The sequence below is a fragment of the Strix uralensis genome, chromosome Z, assembly GCF_047716275.1.
Source record: "Strix uralensis isolate ZFMK-TIS-50842 chromosome Z, bStrUra1, whole genome shotgun sequence".
Taxonomy (NCBI): Eukaryota; Metazoa; Chordata; class Aves; order Strigiformes; family Strigidae; genus Strix; species Strix uralensis.
The window spans coordinates 68961478-68976966 of NC_134012.1; the positions used below are offsets into that span (position 1 = coordinate 68961478).

Below are 15489 nucleotides of genomic sequence, written 5' to 3' on the forward strand. Positions count from 1 at the left end.
GAGACCTTCACTCTCAGTGAAGATACTATCAGAGAAAATGCTGAAGAAATGCAACTCAGGTCAGTGGAAAGGTGTGAACTTGCAGTGACAATGTAAAATGTTTTGCAATATAAGGGAAAATACTGAGGTAATAACATACTTGATTGTTCCCATTCTGACTTTTATCCATTACCTTACTGTTTTGACCAGTTCTTAAAAAAAAAAAAAAGGAAATGTAACAGACATAAGTTCCTGTAAGGCAACATTCATTGCTACTTTGCCTAAAACTTTGCTGTGTTTCAGTTAGTACGTATCTTAAAGTCAGTTAGAAGAGGTAATACAGAACAGTAATTGAGTGTGCGTATGTAAACAGATAAAAAATAAGAAGAGTTGGCTGTGTTAGAAATTGCATTTTTTGGCAACCATGAGTTTTGGCCTATAACTAAATCATAACTTTGTGGCATTTAATACAGAGGTTTTTATTGCAGTTACGCAGAAGTACTGAAGTGCATCCAGATGCTCTTGTGGTTTCTGGAATCGTGTAGTTCAGCTAAAATGTGTGTCTTAGTAGCTTTACTTACAAAAATGTTAGATTAGATTTCTTCAGATAAGAACTGTCCAAGTACTTGTATATGCTACCTGCAGTATTCACCACCTGTCTAAAATCAACGATGCTTTTTGACTTGAGATTCAAATACAGTAATTAAGTTGTGTTTTTCTGGTACCTGTCCTCTGTTACCTCTCATAGGGGACAACAGGGGACAACAGGTTGTACAGCTTTGTATGCTCACTCTTGCTTAGACCACACCAGGCTAATAATTTCATATATTAAAAATGTACAGTATACCACTTTGAGTTGCTAAATCTTTTACTGCTAGATATTTTTCCAAATATGACTCTTCCTATTCACAACAGGCAGGCCCAAGGACATCTGACAAACTGTGAGATCATGTAAACTTCAGCAGCCAGGTTCCTCAGATCATGGTAATGCTTGCTATGGAACAGAGCCTTCTCAAAAGCACAATATATTTTTCTGTTTGTGAATTTTTAACCTGCGATTTTGATGGCCTTAATATCCTTCGCCACTGAAAGGTTGTAAAAGTCTCTAACTTTCTTGCAGGATGTTGCTAACTGACCAATGTACTGTTTAAAAAAAGATGTCCCTGTCCCTCAGATTTATATGCTAGTTTCTTTTTGTTGACACCTAGCTGGAATAGAAACATTCTGCTGTGTTTTGGGGATCAATTTTCTTAGACTACACCACTTGAGACTAGTCAGTTGCTGCTGACCTCTTTATATTTAGGTGCTGTTGGGGAAGGGGAAAGCATTTTCGATGCTTCTAACTCTCTTATACTTTTTCCTAGAGTGCACTAACAAAACCAAATGAAAACACACAAAAAACAACATACACAAAAAAACATAGTCCAGCTGATCATGTAAGCACTCAGAGGATGAAGGATGAAGTAAAACTTATTGGTACTACTCCTTTCCTTTCAGATTGTTTATGCTGGAGGAGGGTTCAACGTGTTAGTTGTGTTTTTAAGATAGTGTAACCAGCTTAAATTTTCTTACTTTTTTTTTTACCAAATAGAAGGCTGTTTTAATGTGGATTCTCTCAATTGCTTACAATTTGTAGGAACAAACCAAGTGTGTTAGGGGTTTAGTCAGCACTTTTATGGAAAACAACTGTAATTTTGTCAATGTCGAAAGTTTTTCTGTCCTTTCTGCACTAATTTAATGTTTGAAAAAGCTTTGAATAAAATCTTCTATCAAGTAAAGCTTTTGGAATTTGTTTCTTCCTAGAACTAAGTTAAAAGTTGAATGAAGCTGGCGAAACGTCCATGTATATGGAATGAGGGCGATTGACTTGTAAAGATTTGTTTGGAAAACTAATTCTTTAGAGGTTTATTCAAACTGTTGCATAACTGTTTCTGCATCTTTGCTGATATGTTGGTTCTTACTCGACTGTAAGAACTAACTACATCATACATATGTTTTACAACATCATACAAGTACCAGACTGAATAGTTTAAGCATGGCATAATAACATAAATAGAAATTCAGAAATACTGTGAATATTTGTCTTAGTCTAGAAGTACTTTTAAATGTATGGCCAGAATTTTGGAAGTTGATTTGAGCTTTTTTCTAGCATTAGCCTCATGACAAATTTAAGACTTTTTAATATGTCTTTCACCTTGAGTAAGTTCCCTTTTCAGGTGAACTACAGGGTGACATTTCAACCTTGTGCCAGCAGAAGGGGAGGCAGGGGTGGCCAATGGTTATGCAGAAGTATGAGGATTAGGGGGACTGCTGCTTTTGACAGTAATGCTGGATTAAACTGCATTAAACCACAATGTAATACTTGATCTAATTTCTTGTTTATATTTGAACTATTTTACATAGTATAAATACTTTCATGACTTAAGCATTACTGTGTATCCTGTAACATTTTGAATACTCCTCAATTTGATCTGTGCGAATAATGGCATTCTATTCATTGTAGTCTCACGTATCTGTAGGCATATACCATATAAATATGTATGTTGTAGGAAAGGGTTAATTCCATTCCTTGTTTATTGTTTTCAAAACTAATAGCACAGGCTAGCAATTTACTCCCATAAAGACTTGACTGGGCCAGTTCCATAGGACTGTTAGTATCTTCAAACAGTAATAAAGAAAAATACTTTGTATGTAGACATTGGGAACGTAATTCTTAATTCATAGTAGGAACCTGCCAGTATAATCAAGCATTCTTGGTTATAACTTTTGTAGACCCTGGTTTTTGTCACCAGGGTGATGATCAGTGCTCTGTCAGTACCTGAATGTGTAGCTAGGAGCTGCTACTTGAAACTAGTTTTCTCTCTAAAGAGAGCTTTTACATGAGTCTTGTGAATATTCTGGTAAATCAGCACTCTTGTGATGGATGACAATAGGAGAAATGCCGATTTTTAGAAAAATTATTTTGCTGTTACACATACTTCTGTAAACTAGCATAGTGATGGGAAACAGAAATGACCCTTCTGGGGAGTGTGTGTGCATGTGTTCACTCTAACCTTTAGAGCTGAAACATCCTACCACCAGGTGGAGATCTTGCTACTCAAATATTAAAAAAAAGAAAACCAACCACCACAAAAACCCAGAAAACCCCAACCAAAACCAAGCAACCCAAAACTTCTTACACTTCCCTGTGAATTCCATAATAACTTCTGAAAGTTTCTTCTTTATTGAACAGAACAGCTTTTGTTCTACACTTTCCCCATCTTCCCGCATGGAAATCCAGAAGTGCATTTTGATTACCACAAGGTAGGGTGGTTTTTTCATTGCTGTACTGCAAAACACCAGCTTGTGGAGGGGTACGCATGGTGCCACTGTATGCAACAAATGCAAATTTTTATGACAAATCGTAATTTTTTTTCTTCTCTGTCACACAATGTCTAGGAGAGCTCTTGTTCCTGTTAGTTTGGAACTGCATTCAAAATACACTGAGTTGTTGCCATTACTGCCATAATATACACCAGTCTCTGTTACAGAGGCACACTGGGTTTGGTAAAGGTATCTGACCACTGAAGAATGGCTATATGCAATGTTACATGAAATGTGTTCATGTTTTCTGAAGATTGTTAGGTAATGAGCCGGAGAAGCAAATCATATCTTAGTTAGCTCTGTAGACATGTTCAACTTGTGATTAAAATTTTGGTATGTCTTTATTACTGCTGTTATAGTAATACATGAAGATTGTTTTTAGGTACATTCAGTCCTTTGTAGAGTTGGTAACAGATAGGGATTATCATTATCTGATAATGATCTGTTACACAGTTGACAAGAGATACAAATTGTATCATCCTGGCAGATGAAAACTGTTCAGTAACTTACTGTTTGCAACTAGAAAAACACTTCACCAGAAGTGTATCTGCTCAAATGCATTCATTCCTGTGAAAACCAGAATAAGAATCTGTTTAGGAAATAAGTGGTTTGGCTTGTACAGCACTAGTATCGAATGATGAACACTCTTGAGGCAAGGTACACATTCCTGTCAGCTGGTCCTATTTCTCTAGAGTTTCATTTTTGGGTTGATTCACAGCAAAAGCAGTAAACCTGTAAACTGCATTCTTTGCTTATAGTGGACAAGTTCATTAATAAACCCCAGTGTAATCAACTGTAGTCCTGTGGTACAAATTATTTTACACAGTGTAGTCAATTGTAGCTTTATGCTGCAAATTGTCTCATGACTCTGGCTTCTTAATCCCTGCTGTGTATACCTACATTGTATTTGCCCAAGGAGACAGCAAAATATAGAAAGAGAAATAAATACATAAATAATGTAAATACCTTTTCTGTTCAATAGATGCTAATTATTGTCTGCTTCTGTAAAAAGCAATTTTGTCTTAAATTTCCATGGATGAACTTAACTGTTGACGTGCGGAGTCACGACTTTACAACCAGTAAGGTTATAAAGAAGGTATGTTTATTCAGCGCTGGGTGCACAGGGGATCGCTCCTCCACAAACGTGCACATTTTGGAGCGAAAAGCAGCTCCTGTCTATAGCATAAAGTGTTTACATATTCATGATAATCCCGAGAATAGGGAGAGATATTACAATTAGTTTTGAGATATCATTATCATAAATCCCGCCCCAAGTCCCTCCCCGTTGCACCTGCGCAATGTCTCCTGGTGGTCTTGGGCGGGGGTCTTCAGGATGAAGATTGAAGATGCGTCCTCTTCCTCTCGTGACTTTTCACCCAATTAGGTCTCTTCAGCATGTCAATTTAGCATTCTTTGAATCCCCCTTCCTTATCTTGGGACTCAGTAGTTGCAGCTCCTCCCTTATCTCAAGAGCCCACCCTGCTGAGAGCCCACCCTGCTGAGAGGCCTGCATCCATTTTGTTAAGGTTTCTCACTTCACTGTCTTAGCAGTGTATCATTTCGATACTAATTTGAGGGTTTCTGGGGTGAAAAGGGTGTTTTATGGGGAAACTCCAGATATGTGAAACAGTGCCTTTTATATTCATATTGTACTGTAAGCAGTATAGGTACTATACTCTAGGTGATAGCAGTACAGTAGAAATAAAAATGCAGCTTTTGCACAAATAGCCACATGGTAACTGACTAGGAAATATTTTCTCCAGGCAAAGAAGTTGATGGGGCTTAAAAGCTTTTAAAGCTCTTGTCCCAAATAGGACAACTGGTACTAACATGATTTTTATAAAGTGAATGGAGGCTCTGTATGATGGATGTGAATGCTTATTTAGCCTTTTCTGGTATATGATGGTTAACCGCAAGGAAATACTGGGGCGCTTATTTATAATATTCAACTAGAACCATCATAGGCTATGGCAAAAGCTAGCTGTTTTGTCTCATGCTTTGCTTAGTGTGCATTTATTGCTCTCCTCTGGTTTCCCTTTATGGGTTTGTGTCAGGATTTGTTCTCTGTGTGATTAACCCTGAAGAAAGAGAAGTTACATTTGGTGGCATCAATAAAGACATACTTCAGCTTGAGCTGACTGATAGGATTTTCCTACAGTTATCAATTAACTCTTGGACGTGAATTTTCATAGCTGGTTTGACTGTTGCATTTTATGAACAGAAAATACTATTGGCAAGCAAGTATGACCTCCATAATGTAAATCATGGAATTGGTTTTCTCTGCAACTGTAGCATTTCATTTCTGAAGGCAGTGTGTTTTGTGCTGTTTTTTAATGGGATGTTGTAGATAGAATGTCAACATGGGTTTTGTATTAACAAGTTTTATTGGGGTAGTATTTTGTACACTTACAACAGAACTGAACTAAAATCACAATCAGTTCTATAACCTTTCAACATCAAAGGGAGGAAAAGATGTTTGTAGTGTTGCCAAAATGAGGTGTAAGAGTAAAAAATTTAAGAACTGAAAGCAGTCACAAGTACTAACAAACTTGGCAGTTGTTGAGATGTAACTTTTGATTTTTGAAAAAGCTTTCTTATGTGGAAATTAAATTCAAAATGGGGAATAACAGCAATGAATTAGTACACAGTGTGGTATCATCATGTAGTTACATGATATGTTACATACTATATACCCATACTATAGGCTTGCTTGTTTTATGGGCCTGCTAGATATTTATAAAGCCTAGGGGCCTCTGTTGTACATCTTGCATTGTCTAACAGTTTATAAAGATACTTTTGAATACCCCAAACCAGTAAATAGGCAATACTCAATTCTGCTTCCAAGGAAGATGCTTGTTTAATTAACCAGATGTGTGTTAAATGGAGCTTGCTCTCAGAAACAGTAACATTAAGAGCTTAATGAAGTTTTTCTTAAAACTTAACGTTCACTTGAAAGGGCAAGGTGTTTTAGCTTTCTTAGTGCTCAAGTGTTTCTCACAGTAGCTTTTCCTATCTCTGATGGTATCCATCGCATCAAAGGCCAGTTGCATATATTGGCCCTGATACGCTTTATGTACTGAGTTGTATTGCCCTGTGAGCCTTTCTACTGTGAAACTGATGTAAAGCTGTTTTTAATAAATGAAATGTAAATGAGTTTGAAATCTCAGTCTTGCAGAAATATAGTCAAGAAAAACCCAACTCAAACTGATAAACCTGAAGCATCTTTAATCCTACTTGTGCTGTGACTTCCTTCCAGTTGAAGAGAATGTTGTGGTATTTCTAAATTTTCAATTACATCCTTCTGTATCAGTTTCTCCATTTCTTAAGTGGTTTATACTGCTGCTTCCTCTTTAATTCTCCTCACCACAATAAGAATTGAGCAGTCACATAGCTTCCTGCTGTTGAATCTTGTACCTTTTCAGCATCATCCTTTTGTTAAATACCAGTACTTAACCGTATTTTAATTTTGTCATCTTTGTTGTTTCATGTAATGTGATAAGATTAGTCTTGCAGTGAAAGGGCTATGGAGAAGTAGTATAACTTCCTCACTTTGCACTCATTAATACTGAATTACAGAATCACAGAATTGTCCAGGTTGGAAAAGACCTTGAAGATCACCTAGTCCAACCATTAACCAAACACTGACAGTTCCCAACTACAACATATCCCTCAGCGCTATGTCAATCCGACTCTTAAACACCTCCAGGGATGGGGACTCCACCACTGCCCTGGGCAGCCCATTCCAACGCCCAACAACCCGTTCTGTAAAGAAATGCTTCCTAATATCCAGTCTAAACCTTCCCTAGTGCAGCTTGAGGCCATTACCTCTTGTCCTATCACTTGTTACTTGGTTAAAGAGACTCATCCCCAGCTCTCTGTGACCTCCTGTCAGGGAGTTGTAGAGGGCGATGAGGTCTCCCCTCAGCCTCCTCTTCTCCAGACTAAACAACCCCAGTTCCCTCAGCCGCTCCTCGTACGACCTGTGCTCCAGACCCTTCACCAGCTTCGTTGCCCTTCTCTGGACACATTCGAGCAATTCAATGTCCTTTTTGTAGTGAGGGGCCCAAAACTGAACCCAGGAATCGAGGTGCGGCCTCACCAGTGCTGAGTACAGGGGCAAGATCACTTCCCTGTCCCTGCTGGCCACGCTATTGCTGATACAAGCCAGGATACCATTGGCCTTCTTGGACACCTGGGCACACTGCTGGCTCATGTTCAGCGGGCTGTCAATCAACACCCCCAGGTCCCTCTCTGACTGGGAGCTCTCCAGTCACTCCTCCCCAAGCCTGTAGCGCTGCTGGGGGTTGTTGTGGCCAAAGTGCAGCACCCAGCATTTGGCCTTATTGAAACTCCTCCAGTTGGCCTGAGCCCATCGCTCCAGCCCGTCCAGCTCTCTCTGCAGAGCCTGCCTACCCTCGAGCAGATCAACACTCCCACCCAACTTGGTGTCGTCTGCAAACTTACTGAGGGTGCACTCGATCCCCTCGTCTAGATCATCAAGAAAGATGTTAAACAGGAGTGGCCCCAAAACCGAGCCCTGGGGGACACCACTCGTGACCGGCCGCCAACTGGATTTAACTCCGTTCACCACAACTCTTTGGGCCCGGCCATCCAGCCAGTTTTTTACCCATCGAAGCGTGTGCCCATCCAAGCCGTGAGCAGCCAGTTTTGCCACGAGAATGCTGTGGGAAACGGTGTCAAAGGCCTTACTAAAGTCAAGGTAGACAACATCCACAGCCTTTCCCTCATCCAATCAGCAGGTCGCCCTGTCGTAGAAGGAGATCAGGTTTGTCAAGCAGGACCTGCCTTTCATAAACCCATGCTGACTGGGCCTGATCATCTGGTTGTCCCGCATGTGTTGTGTGATGGTACTCAGGATGAGCTGCTCCATCAGCTTCCCAGGCACCAGCATCAAGCTGACAGGCCTGTAATTTCCCGGATCATCCTTCCGACCCTTCTTATATATGGGTGTCACATTGGCCAATTTCCAATCTGTCGGCACCTCCCCAGTCAGCCAGGACTGCTGGTAAATGATGGAAAGCGGCTTGGCGAGCACCCCAGCCAGCTCCTTCAGCACCCTCGGGTGTATCCCATCCGGTCCCATAGACTTGTGTGTGTCTATGTGATGCAGTAGGTCACTGATTATCTCCTCCTGGATTGCCAGGGGGTCGTTCTCCCAGTCTCTGTCTTCTGGCTGAGGAGGCTGGATTCCCTCAGTACAACTAGTCTTGTTATTAAAGACTGAGGCAAAGAAGGCATTAAGCACCTCAGCCTTTTCCTCATCACTTGTTGCCATGTTTTCTCCTGCGTGTAGCAGTGGATGGAGGGTCTCCCTGGTCTTTCTTTTGCTGCTCACATACTTATACAAACATTTATTGTTGTCCTTGATTGCTGAAACCATATTAATTTCCAGCTGGGCTTTAGACCTCCTGATTTCCACCCTGCATAGCCTCACAGCATCTTTGTAATCATTGTGAGTGGCTAGTCCCTTCTTCCAAAGGCCATAAACTCTCCTTTTCTCCCGGAGTTGCAGACAAAGCTCCCTGTTGAGCCAGGGTGGTCTTCTCTGTCACCTGCTTCTCTTACAGCACCTGGGGACCGCCTGCTTCTGTGCCATTAAGTCTTTCTTCCTAAAGAGTGCCCAGACTTCCTGGACCCCTATACCCTTCAGGATTGCCTCCCATGGGATCCTGTCAAGCAGGTGCCTAAACAAGACCAAGTCAGCCCTTCTGAAGTCCAAGATGTCAGTTCTGCTGCCCCCTCTCCTGGCCTCTCTAAGAATAGAGAACTCTATTATTTCATGATCCCTGTGCCCTAGTCGGCCTCCAACCGCCACATCATCCACCACAGTCCTTCTCTGTTCACAAAGAGTAGTAGTGGAATCTGTGTGGCTTTAAATCTATATGCTTAGGCTGGCAATCAGTAAGCAGGACGTGAAAGAAAGGAACAAAACTATATTATGTCTGTAGCTTAGAAGCTTTTTTGGGGTGACTTATGTTGCTGCAGCTTTTATCACTGGCAGCTTAAAATACCGACTTGAATACTGTTCCTTCTGTATAACTTCTTACATGGAAAAGGAATGTAAATGGCAAGACCAGCTCTATGAGAAGAAGGCATAATGTTGCTGAAAAAGAAACTGAGTGACACTATTTTAAAAAAAGAAAAAAAGACCTTCTCTATCCTTTCATTAGTTAACTTTTGCTTAACTGAGAACTCTAAAGATAACGTAACAAAGATGTCATTGTACTGCCAGGAGCTTTGCTAGCTGTAGCTACTGCTGCAGTTAATTTTGTCTTTCACATCTATTCAAATGAAAGTGAGTATTGCTGCTGTTGTAGAGTATTTGCTGCAATGACCCAGTTTTAAAATTGTTAATTAATATTTGGACTTGGTGTGGCAACAACAGCCTCAACTAGTGGAAGAAAAAGTAATGCTCGTCAGGAGGAGCCTTCTGTCTGCAAGTCTTTAGTTCAGAACAGAAGTGGGAATAAGAATATCGCCCACCTTCCTGTTCTTAAGTTTTAGGGAAAACAAGGAAGAATACGAAGTCTGCTTTTTTCCATGGGCTTAATGCAAAAGGATCAGTGTGTGGCTGGATCTCTTCTGGCACTTCTTTCTCAAGAAAATGCATGGTAGATTATTGTTAGTGACTTCACCAGTCAGTTTTGCTGTACTTCTGCAGCAAGCAGAGAAAATATAGTAGTAATGTATTTGCTAAACTGGACCATGCTTTCTTCTGTCTGCTTCACTATGCCTTCTTCAGATTAAGTCATCTTTAAACAAAAAGTGAAATTTTACATAACATAGATGAGCTGGGCCAAGTCACTCAATCTGTCTGCAGCTTGATTTGAATACCTTGCAGCTTGATTTGAATAATTGTTTTCCTAGTTGCTACTTAATTCCATATCATCATCCTAGTTTTTTGTTTCATGAAACAAAACAAAGAAGAACACTTCTTTTGTGGGCCAATTTTCTACGGCACCTCCTAAAGAAGCAAAAGTAGTAACAGAATTCTGAAGAAAGCTTACCTAAAGCAAATGTGTAGGCATCAAAACAGTGTCTGGCAGTGTCTTTATTTCTGGGCCATTCACTGGCTAGTAGGTTTTCTTTTAACCTAGAACTCTCTGCTTATGTCCATGTTTAGTTTTCTGTCCAGATAATTGCCTTTGGGAAGGGGTTTAAAAAAAAGGCACTATGGGTTTTAGGCCATCACAGAGTTTGTGATACCCATGTCTTCTCAATCTTGTACAGTTTTCTCTGGAAGAGAAGCCAGTATTCACTGCCAAACATATGACCAATCCCCTGACCTTACTGTCAGACTAATGAGTATAGATCTGCAGGTTTGATTTTCTTACATATATTGGCTTGCTGTGAAACTAGTTCTATGTCTAAATAGCGCTGTTATTGATTTATACAGGTAGCTGATTCTTATATCCCCATGAAACTGACAGTTACAAAGAATATTGTTAAATAACATGACTACAGCTAGACTGGTTCAAAGACAGAATAAAGAAGCTAACAGATTTGGTCTTATGTACTTAGCTTTTTCTCCCACAGAGCACACACAACATCAAATAAGCTCTTGTCTGATGGTAAACACCCATAATACCTTGAACTATCTGAATTATAAATTATTAGCCTTCTTAATATGTGTTTCTCTTTACTTTCAGTTCCTGTAGAGTTTGGAAAACAAAGCACATGGTGGCATTGCCATCTGTGCACATTTCTAAAATATTCATCTGTTCAAAGGGGCTATGTATCAATTTCTAATTCTAGCAGCATTTGTTAATGAAATTTTGTGTACGTAAGTGTGTGTGTCTTCTGAGAGTGAAGAATTGCTGAATGAAATGGGCATAAAACCAAGGGGAAATAGGTATCACCCAGTAATAAAGTCTAGTCTTTACACTTCAAATTCAGTTTGGTTACCATAGTAGGCTGTGTATTACATTTCTTAAAAAGAGTCTTAGTCTCAGTGCTACAATGAGAGGTCAGGATTTACTTAGTCTGCTAAATCTACCTGTCAAGCTGAAAATTCTGCAGCTTTAAAATATTGCTAATTTTTGAGACAAGTTCCAGCTTCCATAAACATGTCTAATGATCTCATTATGTATGCAGTTTTCCTTACAAAAATAAGTCTTAGAATTAGGGTTAAAATCAGACTGGTGTAAATGCAAAGTAAATTGGCTAAGGTTGAATTCACACCAGCAGAATGTGCACTTCAGCGCGAAATGTGGTGCCTAATTTGTTGCTTTCGAGTGGAAAAAGTACAGTTATTTTTTTGAGTGCTGTGTAATGGAATCCTTTTGAGTAGGAAGATTATTGCAATTTGTATAATTTCTTTCTTTTGCACATGTTAAATTTATTACTGCAGAATTTTCCTGTTGGAACTTCCCTGCCAAATAGGCAACTAAGAGAATTTTCTAGTCCCTTTATAGTGTTTAATTAATATACCAATTTGTGGAACTAATTACACACATTTTAATAATCCAAAATATTGGTATAAAGGACTTTCAAATAAAATCAACTGGGGGAATGCCATTGCTGTGCTTTAGGAATGAAAAAGCAGCACTCGTTACTGTCCAGCTACCTAAAGAAATAATACTGTAGGAACAAGAAATGATGAAAACAAAGCATTTTTTTAAACCTGTTTTGCATTGTCAATTATCACAGTTCAATATTTTAAACAATAAAAAAATTTGCATCACTTGATGATGCAAGAAGTAGCACACTGTATGAAATTATACATACTTATCTGCTAAAGAAACAAGTTTGGCAGTTTAGCAGATCTCATGATTGCAGCATCCATGATTTGAATTGAAATAGTGATTTATTCCTCTGCAAAGAGTTTGTAAATCAGAATAGCATGCTCCTGAGTTCTGGACAGTGTCTGCCCCCAGTGAGTTTGAGGAAAGTATTTTTAGTGCACGGCACCTGTGCAGAAACTGCCCAAATCAGACGACTGTCTCCTTTGAGTTCCTTTTGAGGGACTGCAGTCCCAGCAGGGACTGCTGGTTGGAGGGGACATTGGTAGACTTTGGGATTAGGAGTATCACCCGCTGATTGGTCCGACGCCATTCATTGTATAATCTACAGTGATACCTAAAGGATACCTGGGGAGAGAAGAGAGATGTACTGTGTTTAGAGTCACTCCAAGGAGTGGTCCTCCAAGGAATCAGGTTTGGGGAGAAATGCCTTCAAGTGGTACAAAAAGCTGATAAGCAGCCTGACTGTGGGTGGGATAAAAATAAGCAAAAAGGGGCAAGCAAAGATGAGACCTACCATGCAGATGGCTTGTTTCCCAAGTTGCCACAGCAAAGAAAAGCAGCCTGTGCTCTACCTTCTGCTGTTGCCTACCTCTCATTCCCTTTTTGTAACATGAAAAATTGGACATTCTGTCTTTCCCAAGAACTAGAATTACTGGCAGCTGCTTACCATGTGAAGAGTTTGGGGTACTATCATGCTGCAAGTAGTTAAACTGGCAAATAATGTAATTGGCTGGATGGTGAATGCTTGCAGGTAGCTAAGCTGTGTGCAAACATTAACAGGGTCGTATGTTCTACATTGTAATTCTTTATTGCTGAATGCATCAAATTCAAGATTGCACAGATGCAACAAGGTGACTGTGAGCCATCTGCCAACATGTGTGTATCTCAATTTAGATTATCTTTGAATTTTTCTTATTGTTGCCAGTTAACCAATTTCAGCCTCAGTGTGGTTCTGCTAATAGTGGAAGAGAAATGACTGACTGCTACGGAGATAAAAGATAGCCTTGGCCCTATATTTTTTAAAAATAGTTTACTGCTTATTCTGGTAACAGCCAAGTACAGTGAGAGTTATGTCTGTGTAAGATGATGTACATGTGCAGATTCTTTTTTAAAAAAAAAAAAAAAAACAACAAAAAAGAAAAGCAAAAACACTGTAAACTTGCTTGGGACCTTTTGGGTGAAATGCACCACATGACAATTACTGTGTTCTCAAGCTGTGGGCGGGAGGGACCCACACAGTGAGCACAGGAGGAACCTTGTTTTGTTAGTTGTTCTATCTTCATGTGCAACTGGCCATTTGTCACTGATTTTTATGCACCTGTGCCACTTCTGTAGGTTGCTGTTCAGAGGGTGGAGGGTGCCATAAAGGCTGGAAGCAACATGCTTGGTTTGCACAGGTGGGTGGAAGATGCTGTTGACTGCAGAGAAGTGGCTGTGCATGCTGCTGTCAAAAGGGGCTGTGTTGCTTTCCTACCCGTACAGCAATAACAGGCTGGCTGCCAGTGAAGTATGGAGGAATATTAAGTAATATACATGCCTATGAATGTATATTCCTTCAAAACCCTTTCCTTATTGCAAAAAGGGTACTTTTAACTAAATAAATTATTTACCTTTCCATAAAATCCTACTAGGGACAAAAAAAGACTTTCTGGGTTTTTTTATACAGCTGTCTGCTGTTAATGAGGGAAACTTATAGAGCTTCTGTTCACTAAGCAGTTGCCCAAAGACAGCTCTTCTAACAGATGAATTGACTCACCACCTATCAATCTCCTCTGCTCCCCCGAAGGTAAAGCAGTCTGCATCTTCATTTCTGTGGAAGATCGTATATGAAAGAACAAGAAAAACCTCTTAAAAAAAAAAAAAAAAAAAAGGCCCTGCAGTATCAGCAGTGGTAGAAGGAAGAGGCGGGGGGGAAACCCAAAACACCTGCAAAGGCGAATGCCATGCAAAATGCAGTGACTGCTTTGGAGTGAGCTAGAGTTTAGGTTGAGTTTTCAAGTAGCATCACATGAGATTCTCTGAGGAATGGGTGTGTTAAACCAGGCTTTAACTGCTTGTGTATTTAAGGCATTTTCATGGCATATCCTAGTGAATTTTGACAGCTTGTTTACAATGGGTTCTTGCCTGGACGTGGTTTCCAAGTGCTATCAGCCACTGAATTTCAGCAGAGCCATGGTTACTCACCCTAAACTGTTACACTAGATGCAAAACTCTTGAGATACTAAACAAAGGCCAGACTTACATTGGTCCTTGGCACACTAAACTCCTTTGTTTGCCCCTTCAACAGGATAGCAAGGGGGGTGTGTATCTTTCTAACTTACTCTGAATTAATCTGGGCTAGCCTTTGTTTTAAACCAGCAGTTATGTTATACTGGAAGCTATAGAGCCAAATCATCCATTTTGTGACACCTGGGGCAGGATGATCTTCTCCTATCAGTCTTTTTAACATTAACCAGACATGTATTGTTTATACTAAGTTGAAGTAACTACCTTATTTCCAGGTTCCTTCTTTTGATCACAACTTTTTTAAATCAGTGACTTACCCAGTCATTGTTCTATTTACAAGTTTAGAATGAGCAGAGTAGAAAATTTCCTAGAGACATCACTAGGGCCTAAAGGAGCATTATATCACATGTGGTGTGTAATTTACCCCACAGCACTCAATATATTCCCTGCACAGCCATAACTAAGCAAGTGGTACAGGATTCTCCCATTTCTAAAAATTAAAGGGCAGGTGCTGCTGAAATACTTGTGGTTACCACTTCTGCATGTGGGTCCATTCCTTGCTGCATGCAAGAGGAGGTGGAGCCTCCCCAAGGCAAATACAGGCTGGGGCTTTCTTGCATGGCTGATGAGTCTCCGGCTGCTGAGGGTAGGGTCCTCAGTGCTATTTCTGAAGTAGTTGCTTTAAATCTCTGCCTTGACACTGCAAATCTGCCCTTTGAGAAAGTGTGTGAAAACACTGTCACTCAAACCTGTTGACTTAATCTGCAGATATACTTAAACCTCTTCCATGCAGTACTACTGCTGTCAGAACAATGTGGACACCTTGTGTACTCTAAAGAGAGGCTGAGAGTCCTTCCCACTGTGTTTCTCTGCTTTGCCCACTGAATTAACCCCATACTGGACAGGAGGGTTATTGTGCCTTGAAATGTTTCCTGCCTTGCCTTTCCCTAATGTACATCAGCTTCATTAGCCCATCCACCTCCTGCTGGTCTGAATAATAGATTAAAGTAGAATACCTTCCCCAACTCAGTGGACATTAAACTGTATTTCAACTAAATCAACCAAGGCATGCATTTACATCAGGCTCACTTCCACTGTATTCTTCATGTGCAAATAACACATTTCCTTGTATGCTTTTGAAGGGGTAAAAGTTATG

The 15489-nt window shown here is 40.1% G+C and overlaps 2 protein-coding genes across 4 annotated transcripts in view; one reads left to right on the forward strand and one right to left on the reverse strand.

Moving 5' to 3' along the window:
* The window catches only part of LMNB1 (lamin B1), a 36057-nt gene extending 34225 nt beyond the window's left edge, over positions 1-1832 (forward strand). The window contains 1 exon segment of the mRNA XM_074856377.1: positions 895-1832. Within this exon segment, the coding sequence (XP_074712478.1) occupies positions 895-924 (30 nt within the window). The 3' untranslated portion in view covers positions 925-1832.
* MARCHF3 (membrane associated ring-CH-type finger 3) overlaps positions 1-15489 on the reverse strand; it is a 110437-nt gene that overhangs the window by 4240 nt on the left and 90708 nt on the right. Inside the window, exons 11-12 of one of the 3 annotated variants that reach the window (XR_012627125.1) lie at positions 13864-13917; positions 12393-12452 (exon numbers count right to left, since the gene is read on the reverse strand). The exons of 1 other annotated variant lie outside the window; for it this stretch is intronic. Coding sequence is in view for 1 of the 2 variants with exons in the window: in XM_074856380.1 (XP_074712481.1) it covers positions 12294-12452 (159 nt within the window). In the remaining variant the exon portion in view is untranslated. Of the gene's footprint in view, positions 1-10948; positions 12453-13863; positions 13918-15489 lie in introns of those variants that run through there. One more of the 3 variants, XM_074856380.1, reaches the window with a different exon arrangement.